This window comes from Pipistrellus kuhlii, unplaced genomic scaffold (assembly GCF_014108245.1).
Source record: "Pipistrellus kuhlii isolate mPipKuh1 unplaced genomic scaffold, mPipKuh1.p scaffold_m20_p_9, whole genome shotgun sequence".
NCBI classification, from domain to species: domain Eukaryota; kingdom Metazoa; phylum Chordata; class Mammalia; order Chiroptera; family Vespertilionidae; genus Pipistrellus; species Pipistrellus kuhlii.
In genome coordinates, this window is record NW_023425595.1 from 18392885 (window position 1) to 18420053 (window position 27169).

General features: G+C 40.3%; 1 protein-coding gene across 9 annotated transcripts in view; it reads right to left on the minus strand.

Annotated features, from left to right (window-relative positions):
- Positions 1 to 13: 13 nt before the first annotated feature.
- GAS2 (growth arrest specific 2) overlaps positions 14 to 27169 on the minus strand; it is a 139835-nt gene continuing 112679 nt past the window's right edge. For 8 of the 9 annotated variants that reach the window (XM_045578030.1, XM_045578031.1, XM_045578028.1 and 5 more), the window contains one exon: positions 14 to 1184. In XM_045578030.1, the coding sequence (XP_045433986.1) occupies positions 966 to 1184 (219 nt within the window). In that variant the 3' untranslated portion in view covers positions 14 to 965. The remainder of the gene's footprint in view (positions 1185 to 27169) is intronic. The other variant, XR_006740916.1, reaches the window with a different exon arrangement.

Genomic DNA, 27169 nt, shown 5'->3' on the forward strand with positions numbered 1-27169 from the left:
GTGTTTTTTTTTACAATGTATCTCTTTAATTCTTGAATCAGCAAGGACAATATTTTGCTGTTGATGGGTACAAAACAGCTCTGTCCTGGGGATACAAGGGTATACATAAGTCTGTAACATTATTAGCTACAGTGGATTGACTTTACTAGACAGCATAGCAAAGTAGGATTAACTAAAGATATATTTTAATAAGAATGCTTCCCAATAACATAAAGTCAATGAACATTTGACTATACAATTTACTCTGTCAAAATATAAATGTATGTCAGCTTATGTGTGTGACACTGTCAGCCTCAACACAGCCATGTTTCTTAGGAATGTGTGGGGCGATCCATAAGCCGTTTTCTAGTGAGTGTTCTGGAAACTTCCAAAAGTACCCCAGATACTTGGGCATAGGTAAGGGATAAACTTTAAGGCAATCCTCCAAGTGAATGTAAACTTTTCTAAATGTGGCCTTTCCAGCAAAATTTTACTGTTGTGAATACTGTGTTCTTATTGATAGTGCTGTTGGATGTTTTTAGTAGCACATTACCACACTCATTGTCACTTTTTAAAAATCTGGCAGTTAAAAAAAGTCTTGGGTGCTTTTACTCTGTAGACATAAAGCAGGCACTTTGTTTATCTAGAAATCCTAAAAAAATTTTTCTTCTTCTAATAACAGTTGTTTTATTCTCTCACTAGATTTGTATTTCTAAATACTGTATTCGCCTGTTGAGAAGTAATAATTTGCCTCCAGTTTGCCTAATCTAAATCTGAGTTTAGAATGCCTTTTCATAGGTCATTTTCTACAGAAGAAGCATGAAAATAAATAGTGCTACTTTTTGAACCTTTCTCAATAGGATGACACTTTCCTGTGGGTTACATCTTTATTCCAAAGTGATTTTCAGAGCATGTGCACTAAACTGACTACCCTGGAGAAGTGGATACAGGCCATACACGAGTCCCCTTGTCCTGACCGACTAGTTTCACTTAATCTCCTTCTTGGCCTTGTAGTTGGCCGAGACCACCAGGTAATTGTCTGGGTTCATGTCCTTGAGGGTTGGAGATTTGCTCTGGACAGGGGACGTTTTGCCGTCCACACGGGAGATCTGCAGCATCCGGCAGGGGTCGTGTTTCAACAAATACCCCGCGAACGTCTCCCATCCTCCTCCCACGCGGACCATGACGTGCTTGTTGTGCAGCATCTGCAATGAAAGGAGAGCAAACGTGTTCAGTTTTGAGGGTTCGTACAGTCTCCCGAGTCAGCTCTCAGGTCTCAGTGCTGTCCCTGTGTTTGGTCTGTCTTGTTTCTCCTGCCCGGTGGTCTGTCTGCTGGGGCCGCACAGCCTCTCAAAGAAGCTTCGTTTTCCAGGGCCAAGTCTCAGACCCCAGCCTCGCCCTGTGAATGGGTCTGTGTCCCCTCCCTGGGTTGGTTGTGTCAGGAGTCTTCTCTCTGACACCTGATATCCCATCACAGGCTCATCTCTGTCCCCCATCCCTGCTACTGCCTCCGATCAAGGTCTCATTCTCTCCACCAAGGTATCTGCCTTTGAACCTGACTTATAAGATGACGGAGACGTCTGCTATTGACTATAACAGTGTTTTTCAACCTTTTTGGGCAAAGGCACACTTGTTTCATGAAAAAAATCACGAGGCACACCACCATTAGAAAATGTTAAAAAATTTAACTCTGTGCCTATATTGACTATATATAAAGTAATTCTCTTGAATAGGAATCAAATAAACACAAAGAAAGTATTTTATAATTACTTTATTATGAAATATTAAGTAAACAAAATAGTGAAAAATTATAAAATTCTTGTCTTGTCTGCACCTACGGCACACCAGGCAACATCTCGCGGCACACTAGTGTGCTGCGGAACAGCGGTTGAAAAACACTGGACTATAACACTAATAATCACACAAATATTTGATACCAAAGAGAACTGCAAATGCACTCAGGAAAACGGAAGTCTTCTGAGGCAAGATGTTTCCTTCACTCTTATTCTTCCTTGTTACTTTAGAACACATCTTTTTAAGAAAACTTACCTTCAGGCCCGGGAGCCGTTCAGAACTCCTGGTTGACAGGCCCACAGGTTGAAAGGGTGAAGAATGTGTGGTTCTCTCTCTAGCAAAAGCATGTCAGCGTCGATTGAGGTTTGGCATAGGGAGCCACAGAGTTTGAACTTGGCATCAGAAAATGTAAGATGACGGGGCAAGGCGGCACCATGGCCAGACCCTGCTGACCCTCTCCCCTGCTCACAATGTTGTGGAGACCTTCTGGCCATGTCATCTTGGGAAAGGACGGAACTGCATGAGGGGGTCTGGGAAGTTGTTCTCTTTAAATGTGTGTGTTGACTTACGATCTGGATAGCTTTTCTCAGAACGTGTCTTGGTCTTTTTTCCCCTCCCTTTATTTGAAAGACCTGTGCAATTTTCTTGTGAATGTTACTGACTGTACAGCATGAAAGTGAAATGTTTAGCTGACTTTTTAAAGTGGAAAATGCCAGTGCAGCTCCCACTATCCCTAAAATTGATGCTCTATGTCTTTGACTCCCATCAAGCTGGGGATAACCTGTGTTCACTTACTGCTTTCATTCACTTGTTGAGGACCAGATGGGCGCTTTGAAATCCTTCTGTGTGCCCATATCCAAAAGCCCTGCAAGTGTGCTTAGGGGTCTCACAGACTCCCAGAAACCCACCCACGGACTCAAGCTAAGAAATCTCAAGTCATGGTTGGCACGAAGCTGTTTTCAAAATCAAATAACAAATGTGCTGAGTTATCAATAATTAAAACTATTAGACTCATGAGAGTTACATCAAGTAGGGCCACAGGTTATTCCCATGTAGAGTATTGGAATTTTAGAATAGACACTTCTTAGGAAACACAATCTAGCCAGGAGTCTTTAAACTTATTTTAGCTTCGAGGCAGGTGCCCTCTTAGCGCAGTAGGCAGCACATCAATCTCATAAACTTATTTTAGCTTCGGATTCTACATGTTAAAAGTTCAGGGGGAGCCCCTGAAACATAAAGCAGGTACAAGGAGTCAGGATTTGGTCTTTAACTATTTTGCCTCCCCTGGTGCAATCCACAGTACCATTTTTTTTGTTTTGTTTTGTTTTGTTTTTTTCAGATGAAGACACGGAGGCCCAGATCTTTTATGTGATTTGCTTAGAATAGGGCCCAGGTTTCCTGACTTCCAGTCTAGTGCTCTTTCCACAACAGATCCTCCACATATATAAAATTCCTCAGGGCTTAACTAGGCTGTCCCATTCCCAGTCCCACAGTTCCTGTGTGCGCCTGTACTGCCAGCTCCCAAAACTTGGAGTCGCTGGAACAAAGGCTGGTGTCAAAATCCTACTTTGACCCTTCCTCCCACTGTTCTCAGAGAGTGGCTTTGCCTATTGCTGAATCGCTGGCACCTCTTAGCCCTGAAAATTACAGTTAGAATTGCCTCTAAAGATCCTTGGTATGCCGAAACCGGTTTGGCTCAATGGATAGAGCGTCGGCTTGGGGACTGAAAGGTCCCGGGTTCAATTCCGGTCAAGGGCATGTACCTTGGTTGCGGGCATATCCCCAGTAGGGGGTGTGCAAGAGGCAGCTGATTGATGACACTCTCTCTCATCGATGTTTCTAACTATCTCTCTCCCTTCCTCTCTGTACAAAATCAATAAAATATATTTAAAAAATAAAAAAATAAAGATCCTTGGTATGAATATGCCTCTGGCAGAATGACCAAGTTCATTTCAGTGGGAGGCTATTTTGACCAGAAAAATCTTTTTTTTTAAAAATATATTTTATTGATTTTGTACAGAGAGGAAGGGAGAGAGATAGAGTTAGAAACATCAATGAGAGAGAGTCATCGATCAGCTGCCTCTTGCACACCCCCTACTGGGGATATGCCCGCAACCAAGGTACATGCCCTTCACCGGAATCTTACCGGGGACCTTTCAGTCCCCAAGCCGACGCTCTATCCATTGAGCCAAACTGGTTTCGGCTGGAAGAATCCTTTTTAAACAATTAGTTAACAACTTGGAAAACAGTAAAAGAAATGTTTATGTGTGAACTCTCTCCAGAATGTAATAAACCCATAGCCCCAAGCAAAGTGGATCCAACATGAAACAGTCATACTGAATGTGCATAATAGAGGAATTAAATGTCTTCTCACCTCCTCTTCCATATCCTTCCTATAGATAATCAGCAACCTATAATTTGCTAAGAAAGTCAGTGGACCAGGGGAAAACAATCTCAAGCCTGGGAATAAGGACCTGTTCAGAGCCCTGTAGAAGTCCCCTGCCTTTTTGTGGTATGTGGTCAGTCTCAAGAAAAAAATTTAACACCCACTTTCATTCATCTCCCTAAACAAAAGCCCTCTTGTTTAACCCAAAAGCAAATTCACATGCTATACACCAAATCTCTGTCAATCTTTTCTCCCTCCCCAACAGTGCTTGCCTACAAAACCCAAATCTTGGATCAAGTGTAGAAATTGTCCGTCTAAACCTGGGGCCAGCTGCTGAGCTCTGCTGAAGAGCTCTTCCCAACCCCAAAGCCAATTGCAATTCATTCTTTTCCTTTCTGTTTTACTTGGCTCATAGTCCTCTCTTTTTATTCTCACATGTACTCTCCATTGTCATCCATCTACTGATGGCTTCACCTTTATTAGGCCTGGCTTCCCCCCCCCCCCCCCTCTCTCTCTCTCATCTACTGATGGCTTCACCTTTATTAGGCCTGGCTTCCTCTCTCTCTCTCTCTCTCTCTCTCTCTCTCTCTCTCTCTCTCTCTCATCTACTGATGGCTTCACCTTTATTAGGCCTGGCTTCCTCTCTCTCTCTCTCTCTCTCTCTCTCTCTCTCTCTCTCTCTCTCTCTCATCTACTGATGGCTTCACCTTTATTAGGCCTGGCTTCCCCTCTCTCTCTCTCTCTCTCTCTCTCTCTCTCTCTCTCTCTCTCTCTCTCCACCTTCACTGGCTATTTTACTTCAATCTACATTTATCCTTTTCTCCACCTGTCTAATTACAGGGGGAAAAATGTCTTTCTGCCCAAGGTCAATTTCTCCCCCTCCATCACAGTTCCCATTGCCACTCATGCAGAACCTTGCTGCATGGAACATCCCCTCTCTCTTCTCACTGCCCAATTTATTGGATAATGGTCCATAACCTTCAGGAAATAAACATATTCAAGCCTCTCCCACTCCTGTCCAAAGCAAAACTCTTCTTCTTCCACCCTGATGCTCTTAAACAGCTTGTGCAAGTTCACTCAGCAAATCAGGGCAGAACCAGAACACGGATCCTTTGGCTCGTTATTACCATACCCAGTTATTCTGTCAAACTCCTAGATTTGGTTTTTCATGTCTGTCTGCTTAATTACTCATGATAATTCATCACAGACAGGGAATGGAACATCAATGTCAGAAATAGCGGTAAGCAGCTTAAGCAGTTTAAATGCTTGTATAAAATGATTTATAGTGTTTATGTTCTAATAAACTTTAAACATTGAATTTCAGAAGGTTAACCCCTACTGGCCCTAATTATTTCAGAAATAAGCATGTGTCAAGTAATGACAGGATATATTTTTCCAGGTATTTGTTGGCATAAGTAAGACTGGGCTTTGATTCTCTGATGAAGGTACACCTTAAGGTTTTTTTTTATTTTTGATGTTTCACAATGTTGAACAATTTTGTGTTCTTCCTTCCAAAACAAAATTCCTCTTCCCTCCAGTAGCCTCAATGCACTTGTCAAATGGGTATTTAATATTGATTTCCTATGCTGCTGTTGGTTGCATTTCTTCTTGAGTAAAGAAAAATAAGTTAGAGTTGCTACAAATCTTCTCCAGTGCATGTTGCAAACAATGTTTTTTGCATGTTAGGTTTCATTTCTCACTATGCCCCTGGTCCCAACAAATGGAAAGAGATTCCTGCAGATGACAACATCTCTTAGGGGGCGGGGAACACAATAACAAAAATCTTGCCTCAGTATTTTTCCCAATGGTCTTAATGGTGTTCTGTAAGCAGATCTGGGCTGTTGCAAATGTTGCAAACATTTTCTTTTTGATGTCTCTGAGTCACATTTCTTGCCCCGAGAGAAAAGAATCAATCTGCCTCAATGTTATGTTTCTAGTTTTTTAGTAATTTCTTTCAGTTATGGGAGGAAGCATTCCCATTCTTATCAAAGGCATTTTGTTTAATGACTTTGACCTATACTAATGCTTATTTATGTGTAGTTTTCAAAGAAGGCCTCTTCCTATGTGCCAGCAAAAAGGAACCTTTTTCCCTCAGTTGACATAGAGTCGTAATATTAGAGGACATACTAAGTGCCAGGTAATCCACAAATATGCCTTGAAAAAAAAGAACATAAAACACACACACACACACACACACACACACACACACACACACACACAACATTGAGATCATTGGCCATATTCTCCTTTCATAGATGTACAAACAGAGAAATGGTCACAGAGGGGTTCCCCAGAGCCAGGCTAGAAATCACATCTGCTTTATTTCCAACCAAGTACTTGGATTTAGGACTGAACTGTTCTAATCCAAAAAGTATTACTTTAAAATGAACCCAATACTTAAAGGTAGGTGAATCTCTTACTGACCCAGCAGTGGTTTGTAACCTCAGATAAGTAACTAGATTTAATGCACATTTTGTTAGGCTACAATGTGTTGACCTAAAGCCTGCTTTCTAGTTCCACCTTTCAATCTTATCTTCCTGACATTATAAGATAGAAATTGTCTCACAACCAACAAGTGCTATAGCTCACCCAGATACTTAATTCAAAGGAAAAAAATAATGGGTTGCAGGGAAATAAGTTAATTCACCCATATCAACTTAGATCATAATAAAAAAATGTAAAAGGTATAGAAGTGGTTAATCAATAGCTTCTTATAAATCTGATGTCACTGTGGTATCAGGGGATTGAGTACTCTGGCTCTCATATATAGCAACAGGATTTCAGAAAAGAGATGTTTTCCCCGTAATTATGGAGCTGGAGAGACAGAGTAGAATCACATTATGTATAGTAGATATAAGAGCTTAAAGCAAGAAAAAGCAGCTCTTTTTCTTTTCTTGGGAAAATAATTAGTCTTTAGAAACAAATACCTCAACCTCATTTTTTGTTGACAAGGCGCATATAGCCAATGTTTATATAGACCACAGATTATCCTAGGTTCTACTAAAGAAGAACAAATACATTTGTCTCATAAAACAGCCAGAAGGTATTGTGGCTTTATTGGTAATGTATTTGATTTTTAAAGTGATCAAGCTATATACCTCTATGCTATTCAAGCTAAATGCTTCCTGCTCCTCTCTGGTAGTTTTCCTCCATTAATTCCCCAGCAGAGACCTGCTTGGATGTTCACATCTGTCCTAAATCATAATCCCTATGAAATGCTTCAGGTGTCAGGACAACACTGACAAATCTGTTTCATTCTGGTTCCAATTTTATGTCGGTGACCTTGAAAACAGAGACAAGCAGGAGTATCTGCCGAGTGCTCTGAATACCAATGTCCTTAGACCCTGAAGATGTACAGCTTTCCAGCGGGTGCCCTCATGGTCTCTCACATTCCCCTGACTCACCCTGTAGTTCCAGGCCAGAGTGGTCTTTCTATAGGGAAATCTGATCATGCCACTGTCTTGCTTAAACACCCATGAGTGGTTCTCTGCAGAGTTTCTCAGCTATTTTTATCTCCAACCCACCCGAGGAACAGGACTCTATTCCCACAAGAAGCCTGTGGCAAAGATTCTGGGAGAGCAGTATTGTGTATGTGTGTCTGTGTGTAGGGAGTAGGTGGAATCTGCACCTCCAGGTGAGGGCAAAAGAATACATAATTTGGAGAAACAACCCACCAGCAATTCTGATACCCCTCTCCTACCTCTGTCCCACCAAACCCCTTGAGAACAATTGTCTGACACACCAGGCACTTCATGGCCCAGCTACACTTCCTTCCCTCCCTGATTTCTCTCTATGCCAGAATGATCACATACAGATGTGCAACAGGTTGTGTATTGCAGCTACTACCTGTGTAGCTATTATGGCTCTGTCCACGCCACCACCCTCCAAAGTACCTACCCCATAAATATTCTGAACTCCTTGTAATCCCCTGAAAGTGTCATACTTTTCTGCATGCAGAAAAATGCTCATTCACCAGGTGAATTCAAATGAAGTCCCTTCCTTTAGCCATTCAACATATATTTATTTGTTAAATGCCAGGCAATGTTATTGTGATATTTCATCCCTAGAGGGCCCAGCACAGTGCCAAGTATACAATGGGCACTCAGTAAATATTTGCTAAATGAGTGAACAAACAAAGTTAACACCTACCAATGCTTCACCCAGACATCAATGCCTTTATGAAATACTAGAGGTCCAGTGCATAAAATTCATGCACTGGTAGGGTTCCTAGGGGCTGATGGCTGCCAGCCTGTACTTCCCCCTTTCCTCCAGCAGTCTGCTGTTGCTGGGCCCTCCCTTCCTTTTCCCTGTTAGTCCCACCCCCTGGTCAAACTTCCAGGCAAACTCCAGGTCTAGGGGACAAGTTGCATACTACGCTTTTATTATATAGAATTTTTCTATTCTTTAACCTTTAGATTGCCTTCTTTGAACCTTGTGAATTTCCTGCAAAGTGCTTTAATACTTTGTTGCCTTATTTACTTGTCTATCTTTCTCTAACTCCCTGTAACCTCTTGAAAGGATGGCATCGTTTGCATACCTGTCAACAATTGCAATATGTGATATTGTACATTTTTGAAAGATAAGAAAATGAAAATGAGGAAATTATTTGTCTTTAGAAGATGGAGTGAAAAAAACTAGGAAGTGAAAGATAATCCACATAAACTATTGTTTAGAGAATTGCTTCAAGGTAGCTTTTAGCTCAAAGAATGAATGAATCACATATAAAAGGAAAAAAGGGAGAGTCTATTGCAAATCAATTTTTTAAAAAATGGACAGGAACCTTGGCTGAGTAGCTCAGTTGGTTAGAGCATCATTCCCATATGCCAAGGCTACAGATTTAAACTCTGGTCAGGTCACATCCAGGAATTAACCAATGAATCCATGAATGGGTGGAAGAACAAATCGATGTTTCTCTTTCTCTCAAGTTAATAAATCAATTTAAAAAATTTAAAAGGACAGGAAAGAGAAAAAGGAGAATAGGGAAGGGAGGACAGAGGAAGAATGATTCCAGAATTAATTTATGATACTATTCTCTTGGTGATCTTCTTCACAAGTCCTCATTGCACCTGACATTTTAAAAAATATCATTCACTATAGTGACAAATTACTTAGTAAAAATGTCACCCCACTCCTTTTTTATCTTTTAATTCATAAGTGTTTGGGACACTCAGCACAACTCTAGCTCTCATTAAGCCCTTTGCAACTTAACTGACCACAACGGCTCACAATTCTGCCCACTCTGCTAATCACTCTCCAGCCAGCCATCCTTTTAAGAGACAACCATCTCTGACACCGATTATCTAGAAGAGATACCCTACCCTAATTCAGATCAGTTCAGCCTCCTGGGATATCATATGTTTCCTAATACCTCCTTGTCAACCCTGTTCGGTGTGTTTTTACAAGCTATCATAACTTGAGTGAAAATATTGTCTTTAGAATGCAGGCATCTGCTCTCCAGAGAACGAGTGTTAAATTATCTGATAGGACAACAGACTTCATCACCATCTAATATTATGCTAAAATGGCATATGTTCAAAATTGGGCAACTGAGAATTCATCTCTCTGCCTACGGGACCCTGCCACACGGAGAAGTGTTCCATCTCTAGTTTGCCATGTTGAAAGCCTGACACCTGCATTTTTCAGGTAAGTGACCAGGTTACCTGTTCCCAGGGCAACTGAGGCTCCTTTAACCACAGCTGATATGTGCACACTTGTTTGTCATTATCACTAGCTATTTGAAATGATAAAGCATTAACTATTACTAAAATAAATAATATTTTGGAATTATTGCATTACTGTTCATAAAGCATGTTTCATATCTACTGTCTCCTTTTTATTTCCCTAACAGTCCTTTATTGACGATGCCTTTTTCTTAGATAATGCTTCCGAGGGATGGCTTAACAGTAACCATTTGTTTTGTCTTTACCAGACTGCCTAAATATGGTTCCTACTGACTAGTTGTACAACTCTGAGACATTTATGTAATTTCTCTATGCCTCAGTTTGTCATCTGTAAAGTGATTATAACAATTCCTTCTTCTAAGAGTTGTTTGGACAAAGATATCAATATTTGTAAGCATGTAGCAAAAGTTCCTGGCACATGATACTAAATAGTAGCCGGCCATTGTTGTTGTTATTAAGACAATAATGTTGTTGTTGTGATGATAATGATAGGCTTCTTGTAGATTTTATTTCATTTAATTTTTGGAGGAACTTCAAGTGGTTTGCATTATTATCTACATTTACAGATGAGAAAATGGTAGCTCAGAAAAAATTAAGAAAATTGCCCAAATCACTTACCTAGGAAGTGACAATATTGAGATTTGAAAATGACTTTCTCTGACTTCAAAGACAATACTCATTACTACTCAACTATACCTGCTAAAGGCGCTTTGCCAGGGGTCCTGGTTTTCTTCCTATGGATGACACTTGGGAAAATATTTTGATATTTTTGTGATGTCTTCATTGCCGATCATATTGCTCAGTCTGCACATACCCCAGCCACAGATCAAAGAAGATGTTTAGCATATGCTTGGAAGAATATATCTAAGTTTGGACCTAATTGATTCACCCAAACCAACAAAAAAATGTTGAAGAGATCACAGAGGGGAGAGATCCCTGACAGTCTGCAAAGTATTTTCTCTGGTATCATGTCATTTTGTTGTCACCCCTGCTAGGTACTATTTCCATTGCACAAATGGAGAAATAGGCTTAAAGAGTTTGAGTGGCTCATGAACACAGAGCAAGAACACAGATTTACTCTTCTGATTCCCAGTTTTGTGATTTGTTGTCTTTAGTAATAAAACATACATTAGGACAAAGGTAATCCCCAAACTCTCCTTTGAAGGGGGAACTACTATAGGACCCAACCTCCCAACTGGAACGGGGCTTTGAGTAGAAATCTTCTGGCTACTGAAGCTGGTCAGAAAAAGAAAAAAAATGTCTGGACTGCTTTTGTTGTTTCCTTCTCAGGAAGTTCACTTCCCACTCTCATTGTAGACTAACGAATCTTAGTAGCTTCTTTCTGGAAGCAAACATGAGTGAGAAGAGTGGCTAACAAAAGAATGTAAGGACTGACTGACAAGAGTGCCATTTGCATCTGCTTGGAAATGTCTGTAGGAGCACCTAATTCCAACAGCAGGTTAGTTCTTACCTCATTGCTGTGTTAGTTCTTACCCCATTTCCCCAGCTCTGCGCCAAATAAAAGTAAGGTGCCTTCACCACAATCTACCAGTGGCATCACTTCAGACAGGGAAGGCAAAGTTATAAATATTTCATAGAACACTCAGCATAGTGAAAGCAATGAGGCGGAAGAGGCTGGTGCTGGCAGGAACAGATTCCCAGAGGAAGGATTTGTAGCTTGTCTGATGGAGACTAGAATTCATCCACCCCCGAAACGTAATAACTATTCAGGAAGGAAAGCTGGGATCCGAGGGGCAATGAAAACTCATTTCTTCCTCCCATCAAACGTTTGTCTAATCCAGCCTGTACTTCTATTCTTTCTTTTACACACTGACGCCAAAACCCAACAGACAGGAATCAGTCCTCAGAGGGCCACATGTTATTTGTGATAATGACACAGGGCAGCGATTTCCAACCTGTGTCGTCTCGGGTCCTGAAAAGTAACAACATTGTCTGTATTCCAGACACTGGAAAAACTATTACTTCCCTGTCGTTTTTCATGTACCTTTAGAATATTGGTAAATCCATTAAAATGGAAAACAAAGTATTGCTCAGATACATTCAGATCTTTTCATTGACAAAATATTGGAAAACATAAGCTTCCTTCCTCTTAAAGTTCCAATCAAATGAAAGGCAAGGAACAAACATGTTATAAAACCATAGGACAAAGGGAAATTGAGAGGATACAACAGTAAACAAGAAAGTAGACATTTTTAGAATATGGAAAAACAGATGAGTCAAAACCATCTAAGGGTGGGGAGAGCTAAAACACAAAGCCTGGAATGATAACTGCCCAAAAGAAGGCAATCATGCCTGGAAACAAGAGGAAATCTAGGTGTTAGAATCACCAGGTACTTCCATCAGGTGCGAAGTGCAACTGAGAAAAGGAGAATCCATTGAAAGTTGGTGTAAGCATCAGTTAGTGATAGATCCTCCCTTCCCCAACTGATGGATGGAGTATGGCGTAAACTGCACTTATGGATGGACATTCCTGAGCACCTAATCAGGCACCTTATGTGGACTATACATTGAACCACCAACCAGCACCTGCCAAATCCCTAAGTCCTCAATTTCTTAAGTACCTAAGTGCCTAATCATATGCCTTATATGAAACCACCAATCAGCGTGTGCTGAGTACCCTAAGCCCCATCCCTTCCCATTCCTTCTCTCAGAAGGCATGTTCCCATCTGCACATGCTAGTGCTACTCTCCCCTTGCAGGGCAGCCTGGCAGGGGTCCTTCTCCTCTAATAAGCCTGTAGTCCTGGTTTTCGGCCCTCTATCTCATCTTTCAGTTAGCTCCCTAAATTTGATGTGCCCCACTCCAGATTTGTGTACTGTGATCAATCCATATAGAAAAATGACTCTGTCTTCATAGAAGGAGATCAAAGGTTCATTTAGGCAGAAGTTGAATCAGAGATCCTCTAGACCAGTGGTTGGCAAACTCATTAGTCAATAGAGCCAAATATCAACAGTACAACGATTGAGATTTCTTTTGAGACCCAAATGTTTTAAACTAAAAATTCTTCTAATGCCACTTCTTCAAAATAGATTCACCCAGACCATGGTATTTTGTGGAAGAGCCACACTCAAGGGGCCAAAGAGCCACATGTAGCTCACGAGCCACAATTTGCCAACCACGGCTCTAGGGGATGACACAGGCACAGGATGGATCAATGTGTGATGAAGCAAATACAGCTAAGTGTCCATTACACAACTCAAATGGTAGCTCTATGGGTATTGACTTGACTTCTGTTTGTTTTTGAAAATGGTCACAATAAAAATGGGAGAGAAAAAATTCACCCAAATCCAATCTGTCCTCACCATATGCACTGTTATCTCCCTGGTTCCAGGTTCTTTCATCTCACCTGGATGACTGCAATGACCTTCTAACTGCTCTTCCTGCATCTGCCCTTTCTTGCCCCTCAATATATTCTCAACAGAGAAATGAAAGGGATCTTGTTAAAATAGAAGGCAACTCATGCTACTACTTACTCAAAACCCTGCAGGCTCCCCACATCCAACGGCCTCCAAGTTCCTGTGCGGTCTGGACTCCCATGACCTCTCTGACTTCCTGTCTCAGCACTGGGCCCCCCACATGCTCTGTTAAAACCACATTGCCTCCTTGCTATTTCTCAAACACTCCAGCCATGCTCCTGACTTGGTGTCCCTTCTGTCTAGAAGACATTTTACCCCCCAGGTAACTGCACAGCTAGCTCCTTACCTCCTTCATGTTCTTGCTAATCTCTCTCCATTTCAATGAGGTTTACCCTAATCATTCTTTTAAAATCACAATCTCTGCTCCTGGCACTCCCCATCTGCCTTATCTGGCCTTACTTTTCCTTCTTCCACCCACCATGACATTTGCTACTTTCTAAGCTCTACAATTTACAATTGATGTTTACTCTTTATACAGCATATTTATTCCCTCCTAACTAGGGTTTCCAGATTTATTATATAAAAAAATACAGGATATCTAGTTGAATTTCAATTTCAGGTAAACAATGAAGAACTTTCGTAGAATAAGTATTTCCACTACTGTATTTGGAACATACTCATTATAAAAAGAATTGTTGTTTATCTAAAATTCAAGTGTAACTGAACACTATTTTATTTTATCTGGCAACCCTAAACACACACACAAATACATATACACACAAATATAAAATCCTCAAGGGATTTAAGGATCTACCGTTTTGTTCTCTGACATATCTGCGCTCCTATAACACTGCTTTTTCATTTTATATGGTCAATAAATATGTCTTAGATTAATGAATCATCACACATATTCTCAGGATGACCTCTGCAAAAGCAACGGAATAAACAGCTGAAGAGGTATGATCCAGGAAATAGGGGTCCAGTGTACTAACTTGTTAAAGAAACTCAGGTGACTCAGTGAGGCCAACCTGAGGAAAAGGGAGATGTGGAAGGACCAGAAATTAAACGGATAGATGCACCGGTGTATCTTCCTGTGACATCACTGTGATGGCTTTTACAGTTCTCCAAGAGGATCTAAGTGCTTCTTAGTCAGACTTATGACAACAAAACAAGACATTATTGACTTCAAATAAAATAGAAATGATTATAAAAGGAAAAGTAGTTGTGACACACTACAATCTTTGCATGATCACAATGAAGTAAATGCTGAGAATTGATTTTGAGACATTTTCTATGGTATGCTCATAAGCTCCAAGGTAGCTATGAGTATACCGAAGAAAATGCCTAAAATTTAAAATGTCTAAAATTTAAAAACGAAGATACATCAGCATAATTGTATGGTTTGAAACCTTGAAGACAAAAGAAGCGGCTATAAGAGGTGCTTCCAGGGAGAACTCAGAAGAAGGGAGGGGAAAGGGAAGAATCAAGTTTGCTCTTTTGGATCATATATCTTATAGCACCATTTTATTAATGACATACATGAATTTCTTTATAAAAAGTAAAGTCAAAATATTCAGTTCTTCTATTTAAGAAAGCAAAAGAAAGAGAAAAGATAATATCCTAAACATCAACATATATATATATATTTCATCATCCATAAGACAATTTATTGCTATAAAAATCATATTCTTCTTTGGCAAACTAGCAGTCAAATTCTCATATACTTCATTACATAAGGATGTAATTTTATCTGAAATCACTGCAAAATTAATGATCTTTTCCCCCCACTTTGATATACTTCAGGAGCAATGTACAATGGAAGAGTATTCAGACCCTAGGTACCTCTGGGCTACCCAAATCTCAGATGCATTTTCTAACATTTTAACAGTGCCTAATGGTTTATTTCATTTTATCATCTAATGTTACTTTTAAGTTATTTTCATGTTACACATATTTGGATTTTTCCCAACACCAAGCAAAACCACCATGATGTCCTCAGATAAGACTGTGACATTAACTTTGCTTTTTTGTACTGGTTCCCTTTAGTTATCTCTCCTTTTCTATAACATGTTCTTGACTCTTGGACAATCATAAGTCTTGGCATTTCTCTTCTAGAAACTAAGATCATGATCCCTTGTTCTTATTTCTCCTTATACCCTAATAAAATCCACACCCTCTCCAGAGCTCCATCACTGTGGCCCCTGTGACCCTAACTGGCTCCACAAACCTTCTCTGAGGCACCAAAGGCTTGCTCTTCCCCTAACTCAGTTTCTCATGCTGTGTGAACAGATCAAGAGCATAGAGGAAAAATATAAACCAATCTCACCTCTCAATGCATATGTAAAAATCTTACTATTGGGTCGGCAACTAAGTAATTGCGGGTTTCACACATACATGGCTTCAGTTGAATTTTTAGGTTTGCAGACGTAGTACAAATGTAAAACACATTTTGTTATTTGATAGTTGGCTATTCAGCTGTTAATCAGTAAAAAAAGTTTTTTGATCTGTTTTGTAGTTTTCGTTTGGCGTTCCTTGAAAAATGAAAAATCAAAAGGAACATTTTCGTCATATTTTGCTTTTTTATTTCCGCAAAGGGAAAAACGCATCGCAAGCTCATAAAAAGTTATGTGCTGTTTATGGTGACGAAGCCTTAAAAGAACGGCAGTGTCAAAATTGGTTTGCCAAATTTCGTTCTGGTGATTTTTCACTCAAAGATGAAAAACGCTCTGGTTGTCCAGTTGAAGTTGATGACGCCCTAATCAAAGCAATAATCAATTCGGACTGTCACAGTACAACACGTGAGATTGCAGAGAAGCTTCATGTATCACATACATGCATTGAAAATCACTTAAAACAACTTGGCTATGTTAAAAAACTCGATACATGGGTTCCTCGCGAATTGAAAGAATCACAGTTAACGCAACGCATTAGCAGCTGCGATTTGCTAAAGAAACGTAATGAAAATGATCCATTTTTAAAACGACTGATAGCTGGCGATGAAAAATGGGTTGTTTACAACAATATCAAGCGGAAAAGATCGTGGAGCAGGCCAGGTGAACCAACTCAAACAACATCAAAAGCTGATATTCATCAAAAGAAGGTTTTGTTATCAGTTTGGTGGGATTACAAAGGAATTGTCTACTTTGAACTCTTACCACCCAACCGAACGATCAATTCTGATGTCTACATTGAACAACTAATGAAATTAAACAATGCAGTTGAAGAAAAGCGGCCCGAATTGACAAATCGAAAAGGTGTTGTATTCCATCATGACAATGCAAGGCCACACACATCTTTGGTCACTCGGCAAAAATTAATGGAGCTTGGTTGGGATGTTTTGCCACATCCACCATATAGTCCTGACCTTGCACCATCTGATTACTTTTTGTTTCGATCTTTACAAAACTCCTTGAATGGTAAAAATTTCAATAATGATGATGATGTCAAATCGTACCTGATTCAGTTTTTTGCTAATAAAAACCAGAAGTTTTTTGAACGTGGGATTATGATGCTGCCTGAAAGATGGCAAAAGGTCATTGATCAAAATGGGCAATACATTACAGAATAAAGTTATTTAGTTCCATGAAAAAATTGTCTTTGATTTTCTTTAAAAAATCCGCAATTACTTAGCTGCCGACCCAATAATTGTACATGGATTTTTAAAAAATCTTTTGTCTTTATCTCCTCACACAGCTATTCTCTTTGCTACACATTGTGAATAGATTGGTTTGTTCTGAATTAAAAAAAAAAATTGTTGAATGTTCTATGTCCATCATTCATTTTCCAATATAAGTAGGTGAAGTTTAGAAGCTTCCAAACTGTTCAGCCTTCATAAAGACCAAGTCCAGAAGAATTAAACAATTCATAACTGACTGTGTCTATCCATTCTTGCTTCAGGGACTGGTCATGTGCTTACTTGTAAATGAGCCTTTTGTTCCCCGGGGCCCCTCAGAGGTCCCTGAGGGGAGGCAGTCACACACTGTCTTGGTAAAAGCCACACATATTTAAAGCTCTAGGAAGTTACCACCCAAAGCTGCCCCTCAAATCCACCCTCTTTTCAAACACAACCTCACAAAGCTCCCCTCATGATTTTTCTGGCTCTTAAATTTACTTTCACCTTCAAAAATTCTGGTATCTCTTTTCTTGTCAAAGATTACACTAAAATTTTCATCAGCCCATCTTCTATTTTTATCTACACTAATAAAAGAGAAAGATGCAAATTGACCATATCTTCATGATGTCAGGAGTGGGTATGCAAATTAACCCAACAAAGATGGCAGGATAATTTGCATTCACAGGAGCCCAGTGGATCGGGGCGGAATGCTTGCATCATTGCCAGGGCGACAACACAGGCGTTTTGTACCACCCCAGCAGCTCAGGGCCTCTGGGCAGGGTGGGAAGGTGGAAAGGCAGCTTTGGGTCAGAGCAAAGGCTGTGCTGGCAGCCAAGGTAAGGATGAATCTTCGTGCATCGGACATCTAGTATTTCCATAATTTTCTATCTCTATACTCTAATTTCTGTTCATGTTTTTACAAAGTTCTTTATATGTATGGGTGTGTTCATGATTTTATAGTTCTTCATGTATGTGTGTGTGTGTGTGTATAGATGTGTTATATATACATGATTAGAGAAATAACTTACATATATTTATCCTATCTGATACTGATCTATATACATCAATATATATCCCTGTGTCTTTTCTTCCTTCCCCTACTCTTACGAGGAATACTGTTTGACTAACTAGGGCCTGGCCAGTGCACTGGAATAATTTTCTATTTGTTTATCTGTATAGTCTAACTCTCTCAAATGACAAAATCCACAGAACAAATCTTCAGCCACGTGGGTCCCTTGGCCACTTCCTTTTCTCCCCTCAAAAGCCCATTGCACATGATAAGTTTGTACAATAATTTTTACATGTCTGGGTGACTTAGATGCATAGCAATATCTGTTGATCGCTAAGAAACCATAGTTTTTCAAGTAAAACACCATCCTGTGTCTCTCTTTTATAAGTTAAAGAATGATGTCAAGGATTAACAATACTCATTTCTCATTCACTCATCTAACCTATATTTCCTAACACTTTGTTTCAAATTCAGCTAAATTTCCAGTAGGGTACTTGTTTCTATAAGACCTCCATACAGACTCCAGTCCTAACTTGCTATCAGGAAGGTCTCCATTCTGACAGCACAACTGACAAACTCACACCAAATAATGACTATAGACAGCTACCTTCTGAAATATGCGAATGACTAAATAAAGGAATGAATAGATTGGTTGAATATGCTTACAATTCACTAGGCATTACATCACTTTATCATCAATTATTACAAACTTTAGACAAATTAAAAATGTTTTTAAAAAATCACTAGTTTATGTGCGATTACCACAGCATGCTCTTACATGTGTGATTCTGAACTTAGGAGACATGTGTCAATTTCTGGATACATTTTCAGTTCTCACAAATGGAGGGGTAGTTGCACTGGAACCTGGTGGGTAGAGGCCACAGATGCTGATCACCCTCCTACAATTCACAGTACCCTCCACAGAGAATTATTTGGTGTCATATGTCAACAGTGCCGGGTTTGAAGAACCTTGTTCTATACCATAGGACTGCTCATACAAATTAAAGTTAAACCGAAACCATTCCTGTAAGAAACATTTTAATCATTTTCCCCATCTCAGCTGTCATTGTTTTCCCTGTCACCTGAGCTCTCCTTTCAGTGTTGTTTTTACTCCCACCAGATTAGTTAACAGGTGAGACACAAAATATTTTGCTGTAGGAATAATAACAGTGATATGTAGTGGCTACATAGGGCAGCAGTGCAGTGCTGAAATGCAGACCAGAGGAGGAAATGTACACCATTTCATGTTGCAAAGGCACCATGGTGCCTTTAAGACAGACAAGCCATGTGACGAGCAAAACGCCTATAAACCATTTCACTTGGGTCAGCCAGCTACTTACTACAACATACTTGAAGAGATAAGGGGAACAAATAAATTCCCATAGACACATCCCAACATTATTTAATGTTAGTTTCAAAATCACTGACAAGGTTACCAAGCAAGCTGTTTTCTAACCTTCAATACCTGTCCCCGAAAATGCAGCAAAATTGAAGTTCTTACATCTAGGCACTAGGTGGCAGCAGCACACAAGTGCGTGGGCTCATCCTTGAATAAAAATTACTGCTGCATTGTTAAAATTCTACTGGAATAAAAGCAGTAAACATATTTTTCTCCAACATTTCTCAGCATTGCCTTGTATTTATTATACTGGGCTTAAAAAGCACTAAGTTGCTTTTTTACTAAATAAATTTACATTTCACTGTAGAATATTTGTGAGAGTAGCATTTAGTTTATGTGTTTGTATATATATACACACATATATATACACAAACTAATTATATACATAATATTCATGCATATTATATTACATAGATTACATATATTGCATTTAATTGTATATATTCTTGCATGCAATATATAATGATGATGAACATGATACAATAATAAATAACAGTGATTCCCTATTGAGCGATTTATCTCATTTAATAATACAGTTGACAACCTTATGTAAAAGGTATTAGCTTCTCTTTTTGCAATTTAATTGCCAAGCAACACAGGAATTGAACGACTTGGCCAGGGACACACAGTGTAATGAGCCACAGAGTGGGATTTATGTTACACATTCCACAGAACTTGGAGTTGTGGTATATTTTAGACCAGGGATTTTGTCTTAATTTCTATTCTCCTTACCAAAAGCAGATAAGTGCTCAATCAATGTGCTATATCAGCTGTAAAAACAGCTTGTTCCCATTTCAGAGTGTTAGGGGGAAAAAACAAAAACAATTCATGTGAGAAAATAAAAGGCAGTTACTAGCATGCATATTAAAATGTGGATTGCCAGACCGTATCCCAGACTAATTTAATCCAATTTTCTTAGGGAGGGTAGTTTTCTTAAAATTCTCCACATAATTCTACTATATAGCTATTGCTGAGCATCTATAGGATGGTGACTATGAGTAGGTTTTTAATAGTTTTAGAAGCCTTCCCTCACTTCTTGTTGATAAATCCTCAAAGACAGGACTGAAAATACCAAAGAGTTAGGGAGATGGTTACAGATTTGATGCAAGGCACTGAAAGCGATACCAACACCAAAGCCAACACCGTCCCACCCATTTGTGTTCTATTCCTTCCAGGATCAATTGTGTGCCTTCAGTGACACAGGCAGGAATCTATTTTTGTCTGTTGAAATAAACAGCATTTCCACGAGGCCAACATTCATAGAGGTCTGTGGTAGACAGAATCATTCCCATCCTACATGACTGGTTATCTTTTAGGATCTCAGTAAAATGTCCAGACTATATCTTGAGATGTAATTTGTTATTGATGCTAATTATACATGACTATTCATGAACACAGATCTTTGCACATAATGGACAAGTGATAACCTTTTACTGTAGGAATATGTGCATAAATGGGCAACACATAGTGACTTGTCAAGTGATGAGCTCTAAGGCTGCCCTTAAAAATCCACTTTAAGGCATTCCTAAGTAAGCTCTGCCAATATTTTTATCCAGCCAATTGTTTACAAAATAGTAAAAATTGATGGTGACATCTCAGAGAAAGTTCTCTTTCTCACTAATTTAAAATAACTTAACTGATGTATTTGCAGATCTGCTTTCAAATAATGGAAGTCTGGCCACCTTTGTGGTTGTATTAACATAATTCTGAGATGTAATTAGGAACACATATATATACACAAACTAATTATATACATAATATTCATGCATGTTATATTACATAGATTACATATATTGCATTTAATCTTCTGAGGTGGTCCCCACAAAGGTGGCTTGCCTTTGGAAAGATGCATGAATAATTGAGTGGATTCTATGCCCCACCCCCATCCCACTTTGGTTTTTAACCAAAGGTCCACAGAGAAAACGAACTCCTTTTGCAGGACTTACCCAAAAAGTCAGCTTTTATGCTCAGAATCAATTCAGAACATGACATGAAACTCATAACAATAGCATGAAAGCAATTCCTGACATGCTAACATGTTGGCATGTTCTTAAATTATAATGGCTATTCTCCCATAGAAGTAAAACCATCCATGTTAACAGTTCTGGGGGGGTGGGGGGATCATTTATATTCCTGTAGACTCCTCATCCTACAGAGGGGCACTCGGAGGCTTTCTAACAATCCTCCCAGTGATGGGGGCATGTCACTCAATACTCTAGGTGGCAGGGAGCTCAGAGCAAACACTCCAAGGGCCGCAGCAGCAAAGGGAAAGGGGGAGATGCACTTAGCAAAGAGCCTCCAAGAAGACCGTGACCCACACAAACTGTCCCCAATTCTCAAGACAGCAGCAAAGTCCTTTAATCAGCACATGCATTGTTCTATTCTGTATAAAGAAATGTTCTTGAATGTTAAGCAGCTGGTGATTCAGTGCCATCTGGCACTTCCTGGTTAAGCACAGCTACTATATAGTAAGAATGTGTCACGAGTAAGGAAAAACAGTTTCCAATGAGGACATGTGTCAGAATGAATCAGAGAAGCTGGGTGAGAGAGGACAATACCACCCACTCAGGATAGTTAGACCTCACTGTCCACACAATCTATAAGGATGTCCTTTCTGAGTGCCGTGGGCTATGTTTTGTTTTTCCTTCTCAGCAATAATGCTGTGAAGCGTGGGTCTGTGATACATAGAGTAGGTTGGGCTTAGCTGACAAAACAACTACAACTCAAACACAGATCAAACAGGTGCCCTTGACCTTCAGAACCCCTGAGGGTGGAGCATGGAGAGTGTGATAGGGGAACTTTAGAATTTTTTCTACCCCCGCTCCCCTCCCATCCCCAGACCATTTTTGTTCTCAAGAATGAAGATGCTCTTATCATTTCATCAAAGGCTTTTACTTTCATTACTTCTATTGGAGCCTTCTGTACTCATGCCAGAAGCTGCAAAGCGATCTTCACATGAGTCTAACCTCTGATCTCAGACCTTATAGAGGGAACACCTGGGAAAGAACACCAGGAAGAAAGAACACTAAGAGGGAAGTCTTCCAGATGCAGGTTAAATGCTTTTACATGAGAGTGAAGATGAAGATAAGCAGAGGGCCTAGACCACATGTGAGGACATGTGTGCAGGAACAGGTTTGTCTCTCAGGCCCACGGAAGGAGGATTCAGGCAAGGGGAGCACACCCAGATGGTGTGGCCATGACGGCGAAGACCCCAGCAGACCTGGATCGTGGGACGGGCTCAGGGAGCTCCTCAGAGTGATCAGCTGCCCCTTACAGTTTAAGCAGTTTGTGCTCCAGGCCATGCTCTTACTGTACAACAACCTGGCATTTCTATATCTATTTCACAGAGAAGGATGCAGGCTCCAGGAGAGCAGTCACTCACCAGGCAACACTACTAGTCCTGGCAGAGCTGGGAGGGGAGGTCTTGGTGACAAATATGAACTATCTAAGCCAGAAAATACCTGAGATAGCAATCCAATGCTTTGCTTTTCACAAATGATGACAGGGGGGCCCTTAATTGATATGACTTGCTCAGACTGGCTGAGTCTTAACTTGGTTGAGACTTCTAATGGTGTTTCCCAATCAGTTCACAATTAAGAAACCCTTGCACATCATTTTTCTTTTAAAGCCCATGTTTTGATGGAATGAGGATGAAATTGATGGTGAAGATGTTGATAATGACAATGACCTTTATATAATCAACCTTTACAGGCTACTGTGTGCTCATTACTGGACTGGGTATCCTTTCTATCGATAGTTCTCATTAACAAATATCTCATAGATATCATTAATCCCCTTTGTTATCAATGATAGAATTCATTCTCACAATTGTTGCATGACTTGGAGTGACAGAAGAATACCAGGACTCTCTTTTCTCTGTCTGTGTCCCCCCACCCCACCTCCGCCCTAGCCCCTTTGGTTCTCCAACTTTAAGAGTGCACTTGCCATTCTTCTTACATATCATGCTGAGAGAATTTGCCTGCAAAATCTATTTATTAAGAAATAACTTATTCCCCATTTTAATTAATCAAAAACATATATATACATAGATATAGATATACATATAGATATACATATAGGTATAGGTATATAGATATAGATATAGGTATAGATATAGATATAGATGTTATGTAAAACATCAATTGATTAAAATACAGAAATAATTATTGTTCTAACTAGTTTGGCTCAATAGCTACGTAGAGCATTGCCTAGGAAAAAAAGAGTCATAACCTGGGTTGCAGGCTCCTCCCCAGCCCAGACCCTGGCCTGGTTTGTGCAGGAGACAACCAATAGATGTTTCTCTCAGTCTTTCCCTCTCTCTTCCACTCTCTGTAAAAAATCAATGGAAAAATATTCTCAGGCGAGGTTTAACAACAACAAAAGAAATAATTGTTATACTAATTTGACATAAAGCCTTATGTTTTGGAGTGTCCACACACCCTGGCCATTGGTGAAGGTACCAGTTATCATTTTGCTTTCTGAGATGCTGACATAAGCCTACGAACTCTCATTTCTACAAGCACAAGACCTTGGGGTCTAGCTATCTCAAGGTGCATTACTTTGTTACATTGTTATACAAAATAATTCCTGCTGATTTTATGTTCTGGGTCTCTATATTTCATGGAGTTAAATAATAAACCCCAAACTCACTCACACATTTTTAGATAGAAGCACAGATTCACAATTGTTCCTTCCTTTGCATTAAGGTTCCCAAATGAAAGCCCGAATCTGCTAAAGGGGCTCCGAATACGCCTGTAGAAACAAAGGCACTGGAAACATGCAAGAGGTAATGAACACTGTGCTTCTCTCTCTGGGAGAGAAAAATTACAAAAGAGGAATGATAGATGGTGCTTGCCAGAAATTTTAATTAAACCTGTGAGTGAGACATTCTGAATCAGGCCAAGTGGCAGCCGCACTCATACATGACCTGCTGAAAGAGCAGGGGCGGGAACAGGCATCAGGAAATATATTGAGGGTATATCCTGTGAGGGCAGCCATAATATCCTCAAATCTCATTTCATCCAGCTCTCCATAAAGCCCAGCTCTGAAGGGCCTGCTAGGGGACTCCTCTCACTCAGGAAATAACTCAGAATACAAAGCAATCTGCTCTCGGTCGCCTAGTGACACCAGCATGTAGACCACAGCGTGTCTTCAGTGTGTGTGTGTGTGTGTGTGTGTGTGTGTGTGCGTGCGCGCGCGCGCGCGCGCGCTGTCCGTGGTTTGTCCAAAGACAGTATTTCCTGCCACTCCACATGGCTACCTTTGGTGCAATACCTACATCATGGAAAATCCCCACCACGGAGGATTTCATATGAAATGTCTCTACGAATTATGACTGAAGAGTACCAGGTATCCGTCTCCACTTCCTAAACCCTCCTATTGCCTGCTTTCCCAGAAAGACATTGAGCAGACGCGTCTTTCCTTATCCATGTTTCCACATGTTCCCTAATCAGGCTTTGACACACATTTGGAGACAGAAGGAATCACTTAGAAATAAGACATGAACATGGCTGAGTCCTGACTTCATCACTTGTAAGCTGTCTGGTTCTGGCCGCATTTCCACTTCTCAGGTCCTCATCTGTGAATGTGTCTAGCTCTGGGAGCTGTTATGGGGCCAAATATCCTTAATTCAAAATGCTTTGTAAGTAGTCAAGCATGAAATAAACATGGCCTGTGCCTATTTTTTCCCCCTTTCTTCCTAAACCATGCTTTCTCTCCTTTTGAAAGTTAAAGACTTACATGGCTTGAATTCAATCTTACATCCAGTTAGAATTAAAGTTCTTCCAAGTGGATACATTTCGTGAGAAAAGCATGCTCTTCCTTATTCAAACCAGCCATGCTAGGTTTGTCTCCTGTATGAATTCCACCAAAGTAGCCAAAACGAAAACAAAAACCGCTATGCAAAAGGATGTGTCATTTTAGTAACTCTTGTGCCTTTAAGTTGTGTAACAAATTTCAGAATCAAAGTCTTAAATTCAAGGTTACAATTAACGCAGGATGATCTGCCAGGTGGCCATTTGGATCACGTCTGATCTCTGCGGTGTTTACCCTGACTTCCTGGGAAGGACAGTCCATTCCTAGTGCCTCCTATCTTTCTCCAGGGCAGTAGAAATGTTAGTGGGGCGCAGAGCTGCCTAGGATAAAAAGCTACTTTCCCAGTCTCCCTGCAGGTGGATGAGGCCACATGTCTAAGTTATAGCCAAGGAGATGTAAGCAGAAGAGTCCAGTGAGTTAGGAACTTCCCTTAAGTGGCACAGATGCTGTGTCCCTTCTTGATCTCTTCCTCCATGGTTCTGCCCGGGGACCAGCGAGATCCTGGGCCTTGTGTCTGGAACCCAGCATCAGCAATGGCAGAGGGATGGGCTGGAGAAACCTCGAGTCCCTGAGGCCTCTGAGGAGCAGTCATCCAACCGCCCTGGATTTGCACGCTGGAGAAATACCTAAACTTCCGTCTTCTTTAAGTCTCTGACATCTTGTTGGTTTTTGTTACTCACAGCCAATTAATGAAATCCATTTCCCACATCCGTGTTTTCAGAGTCCCTCAACTCTCCAAAACCCTGCACTGTCTCAACAATATGTTTACTCAAATGGAATACATTTGGCAAACACAGGGAGAAGCAGAAGTAGGTTTACAGTTGTGAGTACCCAAAACGCAGAGTTTATTCTTATATTATTATTTCTTAATTATTGTATTATTTTCCGGATGAACAATGGTAGACCTACTTTTGCCTCACCCTGTATTTATCACACAACACTTATTTGCAAGACCAAGGGCCAGAGACTATGTTGTACTGAGAGGAATCTGTGAGCCACTCCAATACCAGTCACACCCCAGAGTCCCTTAATGATGCAGGAGGTGGGTGAAGGGTGAGGCGCTGTGTATCAGAACCTGTGACAGACACGTGGGGAGGTAGGACAGTCATTTGGAGGGAGGACAGCAGGCGTAAGGATTGAAAAACAAGATGCTAGGAAATGGGCAGAGAAAGAACATGCTTTCCAGAAAGATGAGCAGTATTTCCAAAGGCCTTTCGGCAGAAAACAGCAGGATGTGCTGAAAGCAGAGAAGTTCAATATGGCCAGAGCTGAGCGAGGAAGATGACAGAGTAGAGAGTAGGTAGGCACGCTGGTCCAAAACTCGATTCTCTATTGTCTTACAATCACCTCCCAAACTACTGGGATGGACAAAACTGAGAAAGATGACTAACACTCATAAAGAAGAAAATTCTAGGGCCCATGCTTCAGAATTTTCTTGTGGGTGAGCAGACAGAATTTAAACCCACACCACAGAATCAAAGCATTCCCTGATTCTAGGCTGTTTCCCCCCCACCCGCACCCCAAAGGAAAAAACACTGAAGTGATAAATGATAACACTTAATGGGATCATTGTTTTTGCCCTAGTTTATATAAGAATGAACAGACAAGCTAAAATATGCAAGTCATTCCTCTCAACAGAACACTTCTTGTTCCCCTGTGCTCCCAATACTTCTCATTTACAGAAATAAATAAATAATGAGTGTAACTCTCCTCTAGCTCTTCTCAGAATCATTTTTCTTCATTTCCTACCCACGGAAATATTGACATCTTTCACTCATCAGATGTGTGTATCGGCACTCTTAACATCCTCCACGGAACTGAAAGGAGTGGGGAAGAGCCCATTAAAAAGATTAAACAGCCCTGGCTGGTTTTGCTCAGTGGATAGAGCATCAGCCTGTGGACTAAAGGGTTGTGGGTTAATCTGGTCAAGGACACATGTCTGGTCAAGGACACAGGCTCAATGTCCAGTAGGGGGCATGCAGAAGACCACGGATCAATGATTCTTTCTCACCATTGATGTTTCTATCTTTCTTTCCCCTCTCTCATCTCTCTGAAATAAATAAAAATATATATTTTTAAAAAAAGATTAAATAATTCACAGAGGACACTAGAGGGCAG